Source organism: Mustela lutreola, chromosome 9 (assembly GCF_030435805.1).
Source record: "Mustela lutreola isolate mMusLut2 chromosome 9, mMusLut2.pri, whole genome shotgun sequence".
In the NCBI taxonomy this organism is placed as follows: Eukaryota; Metazoa; Chordata; class Mammalia; order Carnivora; family Mustelidae; genus Mustela; species Mustela lutreola.
Genome location: NC_081298.1, coordinates 13,943,886 through 13,963,483, shown reverse-complemented (window position 1 = coordinate 13,963,483; position 19,598 = coordinate 13,943,886). Strand labels below are relative to the sequence as shown.

General features: G+C 51.7%; 1 protein-coding gene across 1 annotated transcript in view; it reads right to left on the bottom strand.

The window, feature by feature from the left end:
- Positions 1 to 574: 574 nt before the first annotated feature.
- The window catches only part of ELMO2 (engulfment and cell motility 2), a 38,842-nt gene continuing 19,818 nt past the window's right edge, over positions 575 to 19,598 (bottom strand). The window contains exons 9-21 of the mRNA XM_059132959.1: positions 18,031 to 18,109; positions 14,863 to 14,913; positions 10,494 to 10,616; positions 10,004 to 10,138; positions 9,323 to 9,427; positions 9,132 to 9,240; positions 8,605 to 8,741; positions 7,323 to 7,486; positions 7,125 to 7,237; positions 6,844 to 6,951; positions 6,028 to 6,110; positions 3,527 to 3,604; positions 575 to 2,130 (exon numbers count right to left, since the gene is read on the bottom strand). Of these exons, the coding sequence (XP_058988942.1) occupies positions 1,930 to 2,130; positions 3,527 to 3,604; positions 6,028 to 6,110; positions 6,844 to 6,951; positions 7,125 to 7,237; positions 7,323 to 7,486; positions 8,605 to 8,741; positions 9,132 to 9,240; positions 9,323 to 9,427; positions 10,004 to 10,138; positions 10,494 to 10,616; positions 14,863 to 14,913; positions 18,031 to 18,109 (1,486 nt within the window). The 3' untranslated portion in view covers positions 575 to 1,929. The remainder of the gene's footprint in view (positions 2,131 to 3,526; positions 3,605 to 6,027; positions 6,111 to 6,843; positions 6,952 to 7,124; positions 7,238 to 7,322; positions 7,487 to 8,604; positions 8,742 to 9,131; positions 9,241 to 9,322; positions 9,428 to 10,003; positions 10,139 to 10,493; positions 10,617 to 14,862; positions 14,914 to 18,030; positions 18,110 to 19,598) is intronic.

Below are 19,598 nucleotides of genomic sequence, written 5' to 3'. Positions count from 1 at the left end.
AGGCCTGTACTGCCTGCACTTGCTATGCCTTTTGAAAGAGCTTGTCCTCACCCCCTTCTCTCTCAGAGGGAAAAGAAAGTATCTATTTTCATCACCACCCTCATTCAAGCCTCCCAGGTATCAGGGCTGAGTTTTGGAGCAAGAGCCTAAAACACCAGCTGGAAGGCTGAGCACTAAGCACCAGCGACACACAGGGTGAAGAACATGTCTTCTTTGTTAAGTCACAAGAACGTGAGCTGTTCCCTGGCTGCGTCCCTGGCAGGGAGAAGAGGGAGGATACATCACGGGGGTGTACAGTGTGCCATTCCCTGCTGTGCCCAGCAAGCCGGAGCAGAAAACACTTTGTCCCAGCACAATAGTCTGTGAGCATCCTTAACTGTCCAGGGGTGTGTGCGCGTGTGTGTGTGCGCGCGTGCACGCACACACACACACACACACATGCACACACCCAGGGAGGGCAAAGTGGTTGAAGGGAGGAAGTCTCCCAGACACGATGAAATAAGTCTTACCCAAGGTGAAAGCTCCCTTGGGCAGAGAGCGAGTACAGAGAAACAGCTGTTAATAGGTACTACGGTTTGTACATGAAAGAGTATTTATTGAAAACATGGTTACTGGCAGGAAGCTCCTGGCTGCTCTCGGGTTACTCTCTTGGCTCACAGCTGGAAGTGGAGGAGTGTGTGTTTTTAGAGGGAGCCTCCAATTTTATTTTCCTTCAAACATTCCATCCTAGGATAGGTAGATCTTATATAAATATATATACACGTTTGTAGAAGTATGGCCTCTAGTAAAGAAAATATATAGTACACTCTTCATCGGGCAGTACCTACCATGCCGGGCTACTACGATACTGATTGCCACTGTGTTCACATGTCCAAGGAGAGAGGCTGGGTGCGTGGTTGACATGTGCCGCAGCACCAGGGAAGCCCCGTTGGCACTGCTGTGGCCTCAGCTAGCTCCCTGAAATCATGGCCAATGGCAGAAACCACAGCACTGGGATGGATGGGGGGAAGGGAAGGCCAAACTTCCTGAGGTCCGGGAGGCCAAAGGGAAGCACAGAGGAGGGGCTGCCATTCAGGTTAGGTGAGAGATTGCTCTCTAAGGAAGGAAAAGATAAAAATGTGGGAGGGGGGAGGGAGTGGACGCTAGTAGCCTCACCAGTTTCGCCCAGGCCTCGTTTGGGCTCTCCCTGCAGAGTTCTTTGAGACAAAGGGGAGGACTTAGCTCGCACGTCTTTGACTTGCCAGGATGAGAGCCTGAGAGCTTGGTAGGGAGAACTTTCCATCCGCCCAGACAAGTGTGTGGGCAAGAGAGATCTGGTGGCTCCGGAGACCAGAGATGTTAGAGCCGAGCCTCAGTGGCAGCAGCCTGTTGGCGCTGAATGAGGCCAGAGTGAGCCCTCACGAAGGCGATGAAAGCAAGGGCAAGGCATCTACCAAGCAAAGGCCAAGGCCTCTGCTTGGATGTGAGACACAGGCACGGGTCACCCAAAGGCAGTCTCTCTGAGGCTCCTGACATGCCCAGAATGTCTGTCCTCTGCAGGCAGCCTTTGCCGGGCTCGCGCTTGCCTACCCGGGGATCCAACTGACCGGAGAGCAGACTCAGGAAGAAAAGGTGAGTGACTTGTTAACTCCAACCCAAGCAGTCCCTGGCCCGGAAGGCAGGGGTGCCTGCTGTTCATTCCTCATGCTCTGATCCCAGGCTCCGCGGTGACAGGGAGGGCCGAGCACCCTGCCTTGGTGACTTGTGGCAGCGGGTGGGGACCAAGAGGAAGCTCTGGGTGGTCTGAGGGGAGTCTGAGGAATGGCTGGCATTTACTGGCCACCGTGGTCACTACAGATTCTGTACAAGCAAAAGACAAGGCACCAGTCTGTGGGTGTTTCTTCTGGGCCCCAAATCCCTTCCTGGGCACCGTGGAGTCTGGCTCCAGGCTCAGCCGTAGTGATAGACAAAGTCATAGCTGCTGGGCTCCTTGGGCACTGGCGGCGGGGCTTCGGGAATCTGGATGTTCTCCAGATCCAGGAGCCGCAGCTTCATCTCCATGCTCAGCAGGGTGTCCAGGTCGCTCTTGGTCAGCTCACTGGACATGTCCTTCCCCAGAAGGGCACTGAGGCCATCAATCCAGATGCAGTACTGTGGGAGCAAGTTGCAAAATGTCACATGGTGGCCCCTGGTCAGCAAGAGGGCCTGCCAAGGTCCCTTTGCTGAGAGGACTCACCCGAAGTCTCTTTTGACACCACTGAGTAGAGGCAAAGCTGACTGGGGATAATGGCAAAGATAAAATGGGAGGTGACCATCACTTTCTAAAAAAAGCCCCCCTCAAAACAACAACCTTTGGGCTTTTATGAGGGATTTACATTTAAAACTTCCTATGATAAGCTAAAATATGATTTTTTAAAAAAGATTTTTTGTTTACTTATTTGACAGAGAGAGAGATCACAAGTAGGCAGAGGGGCAGATAGAGAGAGAGGGGTCGGGCGGGGGGAAAAGCAGGCTCCCCGCTGAGCAAAGAGCCCGATGCAGGGCTTGATTCCAAGACCCTCAGGTCATGACCAGAGCCGAAGACAGAGGGCCTGAGTCACCCAGGCGCCCTACTTTTATTTTTTTTTTTAAATCTGATTTTTTAAAATGCAACTAATAAATATAGCAAAATGACACCTGAGTACTGGGATATCAACTACCCAAAACTGGCCTGGAAATGAGCAATGGTGGAAAAGATACATACCAGGTGATAAAAGCAGGACCCAAGAGGAATCACTGTAGGATCTCAATTTTGTTTCAGAAAAAGTTTTAAAAAAGAGAAGCCCAGCCAACAAATGTTAAAATAAGTGCTAGAGGGTCTCATGATAAGGAGGAATAACAGAATTGTCGGCCTATCCCTGTCTCACTCCTGTTTGATCTTTTTCCCTGCCTTTGCTCACCTGTCTCCCCACCTGCTGGTTCCTCATTTCTTCCCAACAGACCTCCACTGGTGGCTCGGGGTCTGCCGAAGCATCTCCTCTTCCAGAAGCCCCATCTCTAGTCCCCTCTGATGCTCCCCGAGCTCAGCAGCCACGTGGGACTCAAGCACAGTTACTCGCGTGACCCGGAATAACCTCTAGAGCTGCAGGTACAACTGCAGGCCCCATGTCAGGAGGACCAGACCCAGCAACCTCAAAGCCCAGGCCCGACCCTCTACTGCCTGTGCCCAGGAGCCCCGAGGAGGAAGCATGTGCCGGGTTCACTCAGGAAGGTGGCCGTGCCGGAGACTGAAAAGCGGGGAGCATTTTCCCAGTCCAGACAAGTTAGTCTACCCCCTGGTGAACCTGTTTTTCTAATGGCAACTTCTGGCTGCTGCTGAAGAGTAACCTGGGGAGCCCAACTCAGGGGAATGGACTCCAGTCTGGCAGATCCTTGGTGCCAGAAAGCCTTCGTGACACACTGTGGTCCCCTGCCTTTAGGGCAATGTCCCTGTCTTGCCCACTCCTGCCCTCTAGCTAAAGAGTCACAGTAGGGGCTCGGCTGTCCAAAGCGGTACCCCACTGCTCACCTCATACTTGTTGGGTGCAATGAAGTTTAAGGTCTCATCAGGGTCATAGAGGATGGAGAATGCCAACTCCAACACCTCCTGAAAGAGAAAGGGTTTCAGTTCCATGGAGCAGTGGGGTGGCCTGGGCTCTGCGCACCAAGAGTTTGGCCAAATTCCTGGTCACGTGGCACCATCACCGAAGGAGCTGGTTCAGATGTATCATTAGGACCCCGGGCACGTGCCCAAGTGTGGCTGGAGACAAGGCACGGTGTTAGCGAGCGTTAACTCACCCGTTCCCTACCCGAGTCACGCCCAAGATGTGGACGCTCCTAACACTGGAGAAAAGTCGTTTCTCAACACTCAAAACCTCTGTATCTCAGAGTCTGTGACTATAGATGACCTTTGGCTTGTATGTTGGTGATCAGACTGAAAGCCTTAATGGTTCAGGAACCGTGACAACAGTAACAAATTGTGACCCAACAAATTGTGACATCAACAATGTAATTGTAACGGGCTGGGACAAATAGCAGTTTGCTTAAATGCACGAGCGAGCTCGTGGTAATACTGAACGAAACAAAACAACACACACCCAGATGGATCACTGCTGGATGATACCAGAGAACCGACTCACTATTCTGAAAGTACTTTTTTTTTTTTTTTTAAGATTTTATTTATTTATTTGACAGAGAGAAATCACAAGTAGATGGAGAGGCAGGCAGAGAGAGAGAGGGAAGCAGGCTCCCTGCTGAGCAGCGAGCCTGATGTGGGACTCGATCCCAGGACCCTGAGATCTTGACCTGAGCCGGAGGCAGCGGCTTAACCCACTGAGCCACCCAGGCGCCCCTGAAAGTACTTTTATAAAAGGAAAGAATCAAGCACTTGTTCTCTTTTCTTATATAAACTGGACCACTGGGAAGCCAAGAGTAGAGGATGGTAGGCTTCTGTTTAGATAAGCAGTTCAGCTCATAAATGAAAAGTAATGACCGCATTAGAACACCACTAGTTTGCTAATCTTAATTTACTTGCGGAAGAAACCCTTAGCACAGAGAGTCTGCTAACCTCGCAAAAACAGAGACGATCACATCACGTGTCTCTTGATAGAACATAATGCCACCTAGGAAATTGTCCTGCCCACCCCCCAAAAAGGGGGTCAACCCTGAGCTGGGATCCAGCCTCCCCTTAAATCTCTCCACCAACGTACAGATCTAGGACAGAGGAACAAGTTAAACTGTACCACGGGGAGACAATCAGCACATTTCAGACTCAGAAACTACCAAACAAGCAACCTGGTTTCGTCAACCAATAAACTGCAGAGAGGAAAACAAAGACGGAAAAGAGAGAGAGGGGAACTAAAAACTAATCACAACGTGTATGTCCTATTTGGATTCTGATTCAGTGAACAAAATGGGTATGAGTGTGCGTATGTGCGCGTATGTTTACATGTGTGCATACACGTAAACATTTATATATTTTTATTTTATTTACTTAAAAGATACTATTATTATTATTATTTTTTAAAAAGACTTTATTTATTTAACAGACAGAGATCACAAGTAGGTAGAGAGGCAGACAGAGAGAGAGAGGAGGAAGCAGGTTCCCTGCCGAGCAGAGAGCCCGATGTGGGGCTTGATCCCAGGACCCTGGGATCATGACCTGAGCTGAAGGCAGAGGCTTTAACCCACTGAGCCACCCAGGCGCCCAAAAGATATTATTTATTTATTTGACAGAGAGAAAGAGAAATCACAAATAGGCAGAGGAGCAGGCAGAGAGAGAGGAAGAAGCAGGTCTCCCGATGAGCAGAGAGCCTGATGTGGGGCTCGATCCCAGGACCCTGTGATCATGACCTGAGCCGAATGCAGAGGCTTAACCCACTGAGCCACCCAGGCGCCCCAACATTTATATATTTTTATACAGAGAAATTAAGTTATCTATAAGAATGCAAACATCTATGGGATATTTGATATTAAATAACAACTTTTTAAATTTCTTTTTAGGTGTGGTAATGGTATTGCGATTAGGTTAAGAGTCCTTATCGTTTTCAGATACATTCTAAATATTTAAGAGGGAATGATATCATACTTGAGATTTTCTTCAGAGTAATAGTAAGTGGATGGGTAGGATGTGCCATAGTTGTTAAGGCTGGGTGATGTGTATGTGGGGCTTCTGTTTCTGTGTATGTTCAAAACTGTTCTTAGTGTGGCACCTGGGTGGCTCAGTGGGTTAAGCCTCTGCCTTCGGCTCGGGTCATGGTCCCGGGGTTCTGGGATTGAGCCCCACATTGGGCTCCCTGCTTAGTGGGGAGCCTGCTTTCCCCCTCTCTCTGCCTGCCTCTCTGCCTAGTTGTGGTCTCTCTCTGTCAAATAAATAAATAAAATATTAAAAAAACAAAACAAAACCAAAACGGTTCTTAGTCGGGGCGGGAGAGCACGCACTTAAACAGCAGCCACCACCGACTGAACCCTCCGGGCACCACCATGACCATGGTAGTGACCCTGACTCCGGCGGCCTGCCACTCCACTCACCTTGTTCTGTTTCAGAGCACTCTTCTCTTTCATGTGGGGGCAATCCTTCCCAGTGACAATGGCCTTAATGTCTGCAACAGGAACTGGGAAAGGAAGGGAATTAGTCTCTGTAAGGTTCATGCTGTGAGTGGGTCTTTGCTGTGCTGGGAGGGGAGCTCCAGCCCCCAGACCAAAGAGCTGTGTCAGCTCACAGAGAGCGGCCTTGTGCTAGTTTCTCCTCCACGGTCCCTTCCTGGGGGCCTGGCCTGCTAGGCTGTGTCCAATCTCACTGGGGGTCAGTTCAGGGCTTTGGGATCTTCTCCCTGAGGACCAGGGCCTCAGATGCTCACATCACGTCCACGGCACCGTGATGAAGGTGACAATGCCATGAGCACAAACAGCCAGCCCCCATGCTAAGGGCTTTACGTACATGACTCATTCAATTCTGACGAAGGGGATGTGCCTACTTACTCCCATCTTGCACGAGAAACCAAGGCAGAGGTAAGAATTAACTTGCATGAATTAGAACAGCAGAGGGAGGGTTCGAATCCAGACAGTCTGGCTCTAGAGCCCCCGCTTGTACCACTGCCCTACAAGGCAGTGTTGCAGCCCCCCTGACAATCTACACCCCCATATCCGTCGGGGATCCCACTGACTTCCCCGAGCAGCCCCGTGGGGTAGGCCAGGTAGAGATGACCTCGGACAGACTGAGCAGACAGGTCCAGGGAGACAAGCCATCCAAGACCAGATAATCGGCTTGAGAGCACCAGGATGGAAACTCATGCCTCCTGACATCGAGTCCAGCTACTATGATACAGCAATGGAGAATGAACCTACTTTTCTCCTGCAGGGATTCAAACGTCACCTCCCCTTGCGGGTTGTCATCCAAGTCACCGTAGTGCAGGACCTTGTGGTTCAAGGCCAAGCGGCAGTACCAGAAACGTTCTGGAACACAAGGCCAGACAAGCAGGTGACCACGGACAGTTCTGGGAAAGGCCTGAGCACATGAAGGGCAAAAGGATGACGTGTTCCCAGGCTGCTCCCCGCACGGCTTTGTCCGGCAGGCTCCCTCCCCAGCGGGGTGACTCGGACCAGCCTAGTGGCCCAGATGCCCTCACCTTGCCTCCTGCGGTTCCCGATCTTCCGGAAGCTGCTGCCCTCACAAAGCCGGTTCAGCCGCTGCTGCTTGATCAGCTCCAGGATCTCAGGCTGGATCTTCTCCCTCAGCTCCCTGGGTGGACACGTAAGGGAGCAAAGGGGAGGTGAGGACACGGCGGGGCTGGCGGTGCCTCCCCCCACCCACACACGGCACTTACACGATTGGCGGGGATTGGAAGTCATCCTGACTCATCCGCTCGGACTGGCGCAACCGCAGGATCTCAGAGTAGCTCAAACTACGCAGTTTGCTCTTGAACTGATCCAAAGAGCTGGGTTTGGAGGGCAAAGCTCGAGTGATCTGCTCCCGGACCACCTGCATGACCTGAGCGGGAAGGAAGGAAGCCGGCTGCCTCAGCGCCTCCGAGGATGAAATCAGGCCAGTTCCAGGCAGCCTGGCCCTACCCCGGCCTTGAAGGGAACCCAGACACCTGCTGGGTGAGCAAGAGTATGGACTCTCAAAGGCACACCTCTTAGGTGGTTCTCAAGGACAAATGCCTGATAGGGACAAGTGCTTTCTTTCCCATGAATTTCAACTAGCCGGCAGTGTGGTGGAATGAGCACGGGTCCAGGAGTCGGAGAGAAAGGAGCTCAGATCCTGATCCCATCTCTTAATCTGTGCCTTGAGCAAGCCACTTGCCATGTGCAGACCTTCTTCAGCTCGTCTCTGGAGCAAGAGACAGGAAGACTCGTTTTTGGATACATGCTGCCTGCAGGACGGGGAGGTGCTATGTGGGTGCACAGTGCCTGATGCGCGGGAGTGGGTTCAAGAGACGTGCTACTTCCTCTCAAACAACAGTTAAAGAGAAAACAGGCCATCCCACGGCCTGTCCGGCAGCTCTGCGCCCACTCAAGGCAAAGTCTACAGGAGAAAAGACTAGAGGGAGACGTGAGATCATCACTGGGTGGTGGAACTACAGAGAACGTTCTCCTCTTTATACTTGGCAAATTGTTTACAATGAGATGCATGGCTTTTAGACTGTCAGCTTTCAAGGGCCCTGCAGTCCCTGCGAAGTGTGGGGATGTGGGAATGACTACCGAGCGGGTAGCCAGGATGTGCCTATCCTGCCAGCCCCCTCCTCTCCCTCGTGTTGCCCAGTCCCAGGACCACCCCAGGGCCTGACACAGTAAAGCGCTCAGTCAGCCAGTGCCATTATGGTCAGGCGCAGCCTCCTGTCCTCTCCAGGAGACAGGCGGCCATGGCGGGTACTGGCTCCACTGGGTCCGCGACAGGCTGAGGGCATCGAGGGGCAGACCCTGGCTCCAGGCTACAGGGGAAGCACAGGCAGAGGGGCCTCAGGTTCTCCAGGGCTGCACCTCGTGACCCAGTGCAGCTGACCACACTGGTTTCCCAGCTCAGAGGCTCCCCAGGCTCGAGCCAGTGGCCCCACACTGTCACGTGATAGCCTCTGCCCGTGGGCGTCAGAGGTTGGAGGCACGCACCTTGTTGAAGTCCTCGGCTGTCGCCCTCATCTCCTTCCAGGTCTTGTTCAGCAGCTGGATGCAGATCCCGAAGAGCTCCTCGAAGGCGCGGTCATGGGTGAAGAACATTGGGTGGTAGTCGTTGCGGCCCTCATTGGCTGCGGAGCAGGAGAAGCGGGGCGGGTGAGGCGGGGCGCTCGTGGGCACCCACGTCCCAGGAAAAGAAGCAGAGCAAAGCCAGGGTGCCTGAAAAGCGTGGGGCGGGCCCGCCTCTACTTCCTCAGCTTTCTTCTGCCGGCCTGGCTCTGCCCTCTCTCCGGCTTGTCTCTCCTGACTCACGGGGGCGAACCAGCAGAGGCGCGGCTCCTGAACATGTCAAATGACCCGCTCCAACCAAGCAGCAGCCAGGAGTCCCATACACAAGGATGAGACGGCTCACCAAGCACAGTAGTCGCCTAGTCCCACCGACCCCCAGCTTTGTAACCTCGAGTCCCCCAGGCTCCGGCTTACAGAGTGGCTGAAGGAAGAGGCGGGTGGCGGGGACTTACGCAGTTCCCCAACCTGCAGGATCTCACAGAGCATTTTGGTGAGCTCGATGGCGCTGCGGCCGAAGGGGCACTCGTGCTTGTCTTCCCGGCTGCTGTTCTCCAGGACGATCTGTGGGGGCGGGCGGCGGCAGGGGGTTAGGGAGACGAGAGATGTGGCAGCAGGGCGGAGCCCACTGTCCCTGAGCCGTTACCCGGATATAGGTGTCCTGATGGACTTTCGCCAAGTACAGCATGTTGTCCAAGGCCAGCATTCCAGGAGGAGTCTGGGTAAAGTCCATCGCTGGGTTGATATGGTTCTGGGAAAATACAGGAACTGGATTTGAGACTTGGTAGCCACCTGTGTGCAGTGCCACCTGAGGGGATGGACTACTGCTCTCACCCTGCCACTGGCTCTCGTGTTCCCTCCTCCCTGCCCGCCGTCTCTGAGAGCCTGGGAGCTCCTGACTCTGGATGGTGCTGACTCACTCTGGCCCCCCCAGCGCCCCGCATACTGTACGCTGAGTGGGTAGGTGCACACTCAGTATTCAACTGAATTAACACCATCCTCCAGTGTGTCCTCTCACAAGATGCCCACTTCTGCTTTTCAAAGCACCTCGCTCTCTTTCGGGAGAGGTCTTCTCTTTACCCATGTGACTGACCTCCTGAGCCCTCCAACATATGGATTTGTTCTACAGGGCCAAATGCTACAGGGAAATGTGTGACCTCCCAGCACCAAGGGCAACCAGGTGGCAGGGCCCCTCTAGCTTCTTAGTGTCATCTATTCCAGGACCACCACGATGCAGGGGGCAGTTCTCGGGGCTCTGTGTGGGTGTGTCCCCTGACCTCCTGTCAGGGTAGCAGGCCTTCCAAGATCCATACTTTGGGGAACTTACAGTAAATCCCAGCATTTTGTAGTCCTTGGTATACATGGCTTTGCGCTTCTCAGTCCCACTCCCGGGGACACTGGTAGGGTCAGACTCGGCATCAAATGCAATTCTTCTCAGTTCAAATATAATGTCCCTTTGAGCCTGAGAAGTGAAACAGATAGCCAGGGGGCAAATCAGCTAGCCCAGGGAACAAGTAAGAGAGTGAGCAGGTTGGGCTTTCCTGGGCGGGACGCTGGGCCTGATCAGTCTCCAAGAAGGCATCACCCCCACCTTCCTAGGACAGAGGTGGGCTTGGCCCAGAGAGTCATGCAGCGGGAAGAGACGGCACACAGGCAGAGCCGGGTTTCCCAGGGCAACACAGACCCTTTCTGCAGACACAATCAGGCATGCTCTCTGGCGCACAGCAGGTGCCCTGTGTGCAGCCTAATGGTGGAATGCACCACATCAAATAGCATAGGACTTAAGCCAGGAGCAGTCTGTCCCACGGAGCACCTACCTGGTCATTGGGGTCCATCTTGGTCATCATCCTTTCTTCCAGAAGGTTAAAGGTCAAGACTTGCAGGACGTAGAGCTGATGGGCCATCTCAGTTTTGATTGGGCGGTTCCCTCGAATCACATGCTGGAAAAAGCAAAGGCAGGGGGCAGAGGGCTGAGTGGGGTTTTCTTCTGCTGAAGACTTACATCCATGCTGGGAAAAAAGAAATTATGCTGGGCAGGGAACAGGGTTTCCCTCCCACACATGCAACTTGGGAGGCTTCATGTTCTAGAAGGGATAGAGCATGAAAGGGCTCAATTCAGGCTGAGAGGATTCACTGCAGGCCCCAAGGGCACAGTCCCTTTCTCCACACTCCCCTGGGCAGGGGAAGTGGAACCAAGGGAGGGGCTATGTCCGGTCACGCCAAAGATGAGGAAGGCTACCCACTACGATTAGGATCCCAGGCTCAGTGCTGGACCCTCCTCCAGGCGGGCACTCAATCCAAGGCATCAGACAGTGTGTGAGGAGGACTCCGCTCTGTCCTCCCTTAGAAAAATACAATGTCGTAGATGGTCTTATCAAGTAGAGGCTTTAGGAAAGGCCATTTTCTTGAAATGGTGTAGAGACACCTACACAATGGAGGGCACTTAATGCTCCCTGTCCAGCCCCCATGCTCCCCCACCATGGTCACCACGGGCTCTCCTTCTCACTCTGCATGTGCTCCCCTCCCTGCGTCCCCTACGTTCTATCCCACCCCCTCTTGCATGCCCCCCACCACGCCCTCTCAGTTCTTACCTCCATCCCTCTGACACCCACTCCACTTCAGGCTCCCTCCTTCCCTCACGCCTCCCCTCTGTCCTTTCCCCACACACTAGCTCTCTGCGTCCCTTGATCAATGCCTGGGGATGTTCTTGCCTCCTACTGTCCTGCTCTCTGCGTCCCCTGGGTTGATCAATGCCTGGGGATGTTCTTGCCTCCTACTGTCCTGCTCTCTGCGTCCCTTGGGTTGATCAATGCCTGGGGATGTTCTTGCCTCCTACTGTCCTGCTCTCACTCCCACAATGGCTGCACTTCCTGGCTTGTTCCCTTGTATTTTTCTTTTTTTAAAAAAGATTATTTATTTAATTATTTGACAGAGATCACACGTAGGCAGAGAGGCAGGCAGAGGAGGAAGCAGGCTCCCTGCTGAGCAGAAAGCCTGATGATCCCATGACCCTGGGATCATGACCTGAGCCCAAGGCAGAGGCTTTAACCCACTGGAGTCACCCAGGCGCCCCTCCCTGTATTTCTTGCTTTTTCTCTGTCTTACCCTCCACCTTGAATCGTTCTTGGGTCTCTTCTCACCCAAATGAGACTCCTGCCCACTCTGCCACACACATTCCCTCCATGTCCTTCATGTTCTCTCACGCAGTCAACTCTATGCCTCCGGAGCTGTGCTATCTGATATGGTGGCCCTTCGGCATATGTTAGAATTCACTGAAGTCAAAAATTCAGGTCTTTGGTCACACTAGCTACATTTTAAGCTCAACAGGTATATGTGGCCAGTGGCTCCCACCCAATGATAGAGTAGATACAAAACATTTCCACTGTCACAGAAAGTTCTATCAGACAGTCCCGCTCTACAGCTCCGTAACGCTAGAGTTTGCTCTGGCTCGAGATCAATGTCTTTAGACCTGCGCAGTCCGATTTGGTAGCCACCAGCCACAGGTGGCTGTCGAGCACCTGAAACGTGGCTAGTCCAAACTGAGATGTGCTACAAATGTAAAACAGATGCCAGATCTCAGAGCCTTAGCATGAAATAAAGAAAATACAAAATATGTCATAACCCATTTTTTCCTATTGATTACGCACTGAAATTACAGTATATGGGATAGAGTAAGTTAAAGTAAATATATCATTGAAATTGGTTTCCCGTATTCCTTTTTTACAGTTGCTACTCTAACATTTAAAATGAAGGACGTGGCTCGTGCTGTATTTCCACTTGCCAGTGCTGTTCTAGCCCTCCTCGCCCTGACATCTGACTCCAGAGTGTTCTTCATTTCTGTAGATCTGAACAGCTTAATGGCAGCCACAAGCCACGGTGAGTATTTTAACTGAAATATTAAAAAATTACAAACTTAGCTCCCCCGTCACACTACACACATTTCACGTGCTCGGCAGCCCCACGTGGCCAGCGGGCACCATGCCGGACAACACCTCTGTACTGCAGAAGGTTCCAAAGGCAGTGCTGCTCCTAAGTGTTCACCAGTGAGAGCTTAGGCCCTCCTCCTCCTCCTCCTCCTCATGGCAGCTGTCTGCGGCTCTCGGCTCTCTGCTCTGGGCAGGTGCTAGTCTCCAGCCCAGGCCGACTGCTCTGCTCCTCCTCCCCCTACCTTAGCAAGTTACCCCACCTCCAGCCTCTCACTGCGGTGTCTCCTCAGCGCCCCCCCCCCCACCTCCTCTTCTCTTCCTCTGAGCCTTCCTCCCTTCCTCTCCATAATTCATCAAACCACTCTGAGAAGAGGTTAAAGTTAATGTGATATGGTTTTCGTTCACCTGAATCCCGCTTTCTCAAACTTAAGAGATGTCACAGCGGGGAGGTAACCACTCTGCCAACAACGGCTTCTAGGAATGCAGCCCGTCGGAGAACTCATCGTTCCAGAGCTCTCATCTCAAAATTTGACTGCTAAGTAATTCAAGGCCTAGACTCCGTGGCCTCACTTCGTGAACTCCCAGGACTTCAGTGAGCAAACATTAACCATTTCATAGCAGACTATCTAAGTCATGAGTCCTGACCCTGAATTGTCTTCTATGGTAGAATCTTCGCTTGTTCCCAGGTATGTCCAGAAATGAGCTGAACTAATCCCACTGACGTACATATTAAGCCTCGAAGTTCATTACATTTCCCTCAGAAGTGTACCCTCCCTCCCATGCATGCGGAGCATGGCGCCTAAGAGGGCTGTTCAGGAATCTGGACAGGCACCTGCTGGACCTCTATGCTCCCCATCCCTCATGGGAGATGGCCGGGGCGTCTGCCCATGGCCCTCCTGCCCACAGCCCTCCTGCCTGGCTGGTGGTGGGGCTCTGACCAGGGAAACGGCCAGCAGGCAGGAGCTGGTTCTGCAAGGTGAAGAGGTGGGCTGTGTTTGTTCAAGGCAGCCTGTTGCTTGGCTTTGCAAGTGCCCAGAGCTCACTTCTTGAATGCTACCACCTCTGTCTCCCGTTCACAGTAAGAGGCCTGCTGATGTGAGCAGGGCGCTTACCAAGGGCCAGGCACCCCGCTAAGCTCTGTATACCTAAGAGCTTGGTCGGGCCTCACATCCAGATGAGCAAATCAAAGCAAATCGAAGTTAAGTGAATTGCTCAAGATCAAAGATTGGTTAATGGCAGAGTGGAGGCTGGGGACTCTGAAGTTCGTGCTCAGAATTCTCAAGCCTTTCACACCTGACTTCTCATTTCTCATTTGACTCCTTTCACTGGGGCCTCCTGGTTTTCCCTTGGTTTTGACAACGGATAAAACAGCCCCCCTTTCACCCAGATCCCCAGCTCTCTTCTCCAGCTCTCACCCTTCCCCTCCCCCCCGCTCACAGCCCCACGTGGGGACAGGGAGTCAGCCCCCTTCCCAGATGCTTCCCTCCTCGCCACCTCTCCCTCTACTTTCCTCCCTCATACACCCCCAGGAAACACACACACCTGCTAGTAGGAGGTTTCTAAATGCCAGCCTGGTTATGTCACCCGCCTGATGACAGCCCCACCACTGCGCCTGGGAGAGAGACTAAGGCCCTACCTGACCTGGGCTTTGATGCTCTCCAGCCTCCAGCCCCTGCGCACGTCTGCTACTTGAGCACCCTCTGTGTGGTCACACGCTCCTTCCAGGTCTGCTTTGGAAGCCTCCGCCTCACCAGCCATCTTTCCTCTAGAGGTTCCCTGACAGCAGCCTCTCCTCCTGAAATCCTCCCCCAACCCTGAAGCTGGATGGAACCACAGACCCCACGGTGCTCTGGCGCCATCGCATGGGACCGGAAGATCTTTGAGAGCAAACACACCTTCTGCTCGTGCCCCCACACAACTCAGTTCTGATCACTGTTAGCGGAACGGATTACTTTCCTCTTTGGGGCCAATTTTAACACGTTCCTTCCGGATAAAAACTGCCGGAGTTGCAGGGCCATAAATAGACAGCTGGCTGGCCTCTACCTCCTCAGAGGCTCTGCGAGTCCTGGCAGGACGGCCTCCTAGAGACAGCTCTGTTTACAGAAGATTACAGGAAAAAGCTTCCTGCTTAACAAGGGTTTATTAGCACCTATCTATCCACTCAACAGTAATCTCAGTAATAACAATACAACCACAGTAACAGTAGCAGTTGGTATCACCAGTAACAAGTAACAAAACACAGTTTGCTCTGGGAACTTACGTTCAGGATAATGGAACGAAGGTGCTTCTGTGCAAAGGCATTGGCCATATCCTGTTGAGAAAAACAAGCCAATGTAAGGCAAGGTGGCAGGCCCCCAGCTGCGACAACTGTCAAGTGAAAAGTGGAATCACGGTTCTCTGGGGCTTTTTCTCTAAAACTTTTTCTCCTTTCAAATAAAAAGTGGGCGAATGGAAAAAAAAACAACCACCACCACCCATGGACCATCAAACATATTCTACACTCTGAAAACCTCCCGCACGCTTTTTTTCTGGGAGGGCAAACTGACTCAAATAGGACGTTCCCTCCCCTGTGGCACAGTCAACCACACCATCTTCCACGAGGAACAGAGACCGCTTCAGGACGAGACACTCGAGTCACAAGGATGCCGGGCAACAGGCAATGGACAATGCGTACGGAGCACAGAGCAGCGAGATGGGTCCCATGCACCGTTCCAGACAGACACCCACCCCAGAGGCTGGAAGGGTCTCTTCCAACCGGCGGACAGGGCTGAGGCCCCAGCGGCCCCTCCGGGCCCCCCAGCGCCACACGGGCTAGCGGGGCTGGGGCACAGGGGCTCCTGCCACAGTAAGTAGCCGTGATTCACTTTTGACCGGTTTGGAGAACAGCACATTAGTGCTTTGGGGTAATTTCTCATAATAGGGGCATCGTTTTTACTGTATTTCTTTCAGATTCTGACAGTAACCGCTTTATTTATTTGGCACACACAGGAAATAAAGGATCCCGCATAAAGCAGCCTTCCAGGGAGCCGAGCTTCAAGGGTCCTTTTAGGACCTTGTTTTGGCTGTTCTTACACAAATTCTCTAAAAACGGATGATACAGACACTTCATGATTTTTGAAGGGATGACAAGTATTACAACCTCAACACTGCCGAGGGCTCGGCTTCACCAGAAGATCGGGACCCTCAGACACTTGGACGGCCCGAGGAGCTCCAAAACGTGTGGCTATTTTCCTTCAACAAAATGGTCCCAAAGGTTCCTGTGCTTTTAATCTTTGTGACAGCTTTTCATAATTCTTCTGTCTCCTCCTTCCAATCTTGGCCATCGCTTCTTACCACGTTAATTAGTATGACTTCACTTTCTAAACTGCTGCCTTAATTTAATTTTATGGGTAATTCTAAATCAATGGGCCTGAGGGAGCTGTCACACCTCTCCCACGGAGCAGTTTCTGTGAGCACACTCATTTTTCTCAGAGCTAAAAGGCCTTTCCCTCTCCCTTCTACGTCTCTACTTATATCCCCAATGGCTGACACTGCCAGGAACATTAAGTTTTACTTTGCATCCCCTGAGCACACACGCTGGCGGGCAGAGGAGGAAGGTGGCCTAGAAACTTCTTTGGTAGCCATAGGAGGTCGGCTTGAGATTAAACCTTGCTGTGGACAACTCACAAAGTGGGTAATTGACATTGGCCTACTGCTAGAATGTGATGGCCTTAGACTAGAAGCTTCCCTGGGGTGCTGGGGGAAGCGCTCATCTTTCTTCATAGCCTCATAAAGCCGACCTCTACAGCTCCCTCTAAGAAACAAGCATGCAAATTCCCTCCTGACAACTGTCTAAACTTCTTCAAATTCCAATGGCCCAATATGTACCCAAAGCAACACGGATTTATCTTTACTCTCTGCCATACCAAGCTGGAAGGTGATGCATCTGTGTTATCAGCTGGGTGAAAGTCTCAGGCTGTTTCAGAATCTGACCTCCCCGGCTGAACCACGAACTTATGTAAAGGCAGGTTACAAAGGAAACACTGGGCAGCATCCCCTAGGGGAGGCACCCCCTTAATCCTGCATGTAACGCTAGTCTCCAGCACATTCCCTGAATGTTCTGACCAATGACTTTTACAGCACGCAACCTTTCCCTGGGTCTTGGGAGTTCCATGAACCCCTCGATCAGAACAAGAGGGTCTCGCCCAGCTCTGACCTCCCCACCTGGAAGAGAGCTGGGGCCCTTTCCACACGGCGGCGCTACTTACAGTGACAGGCAGGTCTAGAGGGTTAAGGTGCTTGTCCTGCCGGCAGAAAGCAAAAAGCACAGAAAGAAGCAGATGGAAGAATGAGCTTTCAGCTTACATTCAAAACAGGACTACGAAGGGAGAGATTAACAGAACAAAGCCATCCAAGAAAGACAAGGACACACAGAACCATAGATGCTCCTGGTCCTCCCATGGGAAGCCACCAAAAGCTTGGTTCATGATCCCACCCGAATTTCAACTTCCAGAGACCATGCTATGGACAGAGAATTTAATAGTCTGTCTTCTGTATGCCACTTGGGCTTTTTTTTTTTTTTTTTTTTTTTAAGCCAGAGATATTTGGAGTGTCAGAGTTGGAAGAGCCCTTAGAGATCATTTATTCTGACCTTTTCATTTATAGAAAGAGAAATAGAGACCTGAGAGGTTAAAACACCTGCCCAGGCCGGAAATGCAGTCAGTCTCTGGGCCCCGGGCTCAGGTCAGTGCTTGTTCCCTGGCCCAGCCAATCCTTGGTTTCCTCAATCATAAAACAGGGAGCTTGTTTTTCCTCATGACGCCCCTGGGAAGTACACAGGGCACAGTCTGCTGCTCCCCTATCACAGAGGAGGACCCTGGGCCTCTGAGCAGCAGAGCTCGGTACATCACGTCGCACGGCTAACGGGCCGGGGAAGAAAGCAGCTTTGAATCTGGGCCTGAGGGTCTTTACACATGAAAACTTCATGCCAAGATCTCATTTGTCCCGGTTTCCTTGGACTGGATGGTGATGTCTAGAGGGCCTCCTCTCCCTTCTCGATCCTCTAGCCTGGGTCTGCAATGAAGACCAGCCTGGGCTTGTTGTATATGAGGTCTTCTTGGAAGACCGCCACCCTGGCTTGTTTACCTGTTGTCGGAGGCTCTTTCGGCTATAATGACAAAGTTGGCTGCCACACAGGCCCTAAGCCCTCAGAGCAAAAAATATTTACTCTCAGGCCCTTGGGAGGAAAAAGTCTGCAGGCCCTGCTCTGACCTGAGACCCGGGCCTCGCTTAGCAAGGCTGCTCCGAAGGCCCCTGCCACAGAGGGAGGAGAGGAAGGACTCTTGGGGAAATGGCTGCGCATCTGCTGTCTGCACAACGAAGGGCGGATGGGAGACAATTCTTCTCCTGGAAGAGCCCAGATGAAAAGCTTGAAAAGGCAGCCACAGACCTGTCGCTTGTCCTCAGGAGCCTTCAGGAAAAGCGCGTTAATCAGTGCAATGGCGTAGGTCTGAATCTCCTGGTTGGAGCTGTGCCAGTGGAGAAAGAAGGCAGAGGGAGATTAGAAGACTGACCAGCAAGAGGACACGCGGGTGCATTTGCAACGGTCGCTCAGACGGTAATCAAATAATCATCCAGGGTGATATCTCAGAAGCCTTAAAAATGGGCATACTCTGCAACCCGGCAACTCTACTAATACGGTAATCAGAGAGCCGCGCAAGATGTACTGGCAAAGCATTTCATTCAAGTACTGTCAAAAAAAAGAAAGAAAGAAAGAACAGTAAATAATTCAAATGCCCACATTCGCAACTCTGTTTATCACGTTACAGGACTAAGTTGTCACTGAAAATCACGTTGTAGAGTAAAGGTTCTTCACCCGGGGTTCAGGATGCGTTTGGAGTGTCTGTAAACCCAAGAAATGGTGCAGAAATCATTCCATGCAGTTGGTTGACTGTGTTATTTTCTCCAAGAAAGTGAGAGTCTATAACTGTTACTGGATTTTCAAAGGCATATGGGATGCAAAAAAGATGTAGAACTACCCTTTTAGAAGAATCTTTACCATGGGGAAATGTTCAAGGGCTATTACTCTGTAAAAAAGTCAAGGTACACAGAGTATACAGAGTAAGCTCTCAATTCTGTTAAAAATATACAAGGAGAAAACGGCTAGCAGGGCGAGTCAGTTTAATGTGAACAGTGGTTCTGTCTGGAGGTGGGGAAGTGGGCAAAGGATTTATTCTTTGTGTTTTTCTGTATTTTCAGAGTCTTAAACTACAAACTTACTTCATTTTAAAACAGATTTGCTAGAACTATTCTCTGGAATCTTATAATCCCGGCCCTTGGCAAGATGTTTCCACCTGCCACGCTGGGGGTACACTCGGGGCAGGGGTGGGGCTCTCTTTTTAGATAGGCCGGCAGACCTCCGAGTCAGGTGCGGGGCATCCTGGAGGTCTCATGGAAGGAACTCGGTGTCCCAGCCTGAACAGCAGAGAACATAATGTCTAGTAACAGCTACAGGCTGAAAATAGTCATGGACCGAACCCTAAAAAATGCCATGCTCCTCTATTACCCTTGGGGAACACAACTGGGTCATTCCTGATTCAGAAACGAAGAAACTGAGGGGTAAGTCTGACGTCAGGAAAATCGGAACTCTCCGTCTGGAGTTTATGATGTTCCCTTCACTTCAAACAACATTTTTGGCTTTGGGGTATGAAAACAGAGACTAAAGAATTCCTTAGAAGTGACCAGGAAGATATCTGAACTGCAAATGATGCTTTCTTTTTATTTGGATTATTTGTGGGGTGGAGGGTAAAGCTGGGAGCAGAGCTGAGTCAGGCCAGGGCTGCTATAAACAGGCAATACTGGGAACTAACAGGGCATTCTGTTGGCATCTGTCCACGTCCAAAATGCTAAAAGGGAACAAGAGTCAGAAAGGAGTCAATGCTTTGTTTGGGGGAGTCCAGCCCCCTTAAATTGTTTAGAGGGGTTATAGTGAAGTGAAAGAAATGGAGAGGAAAGGAA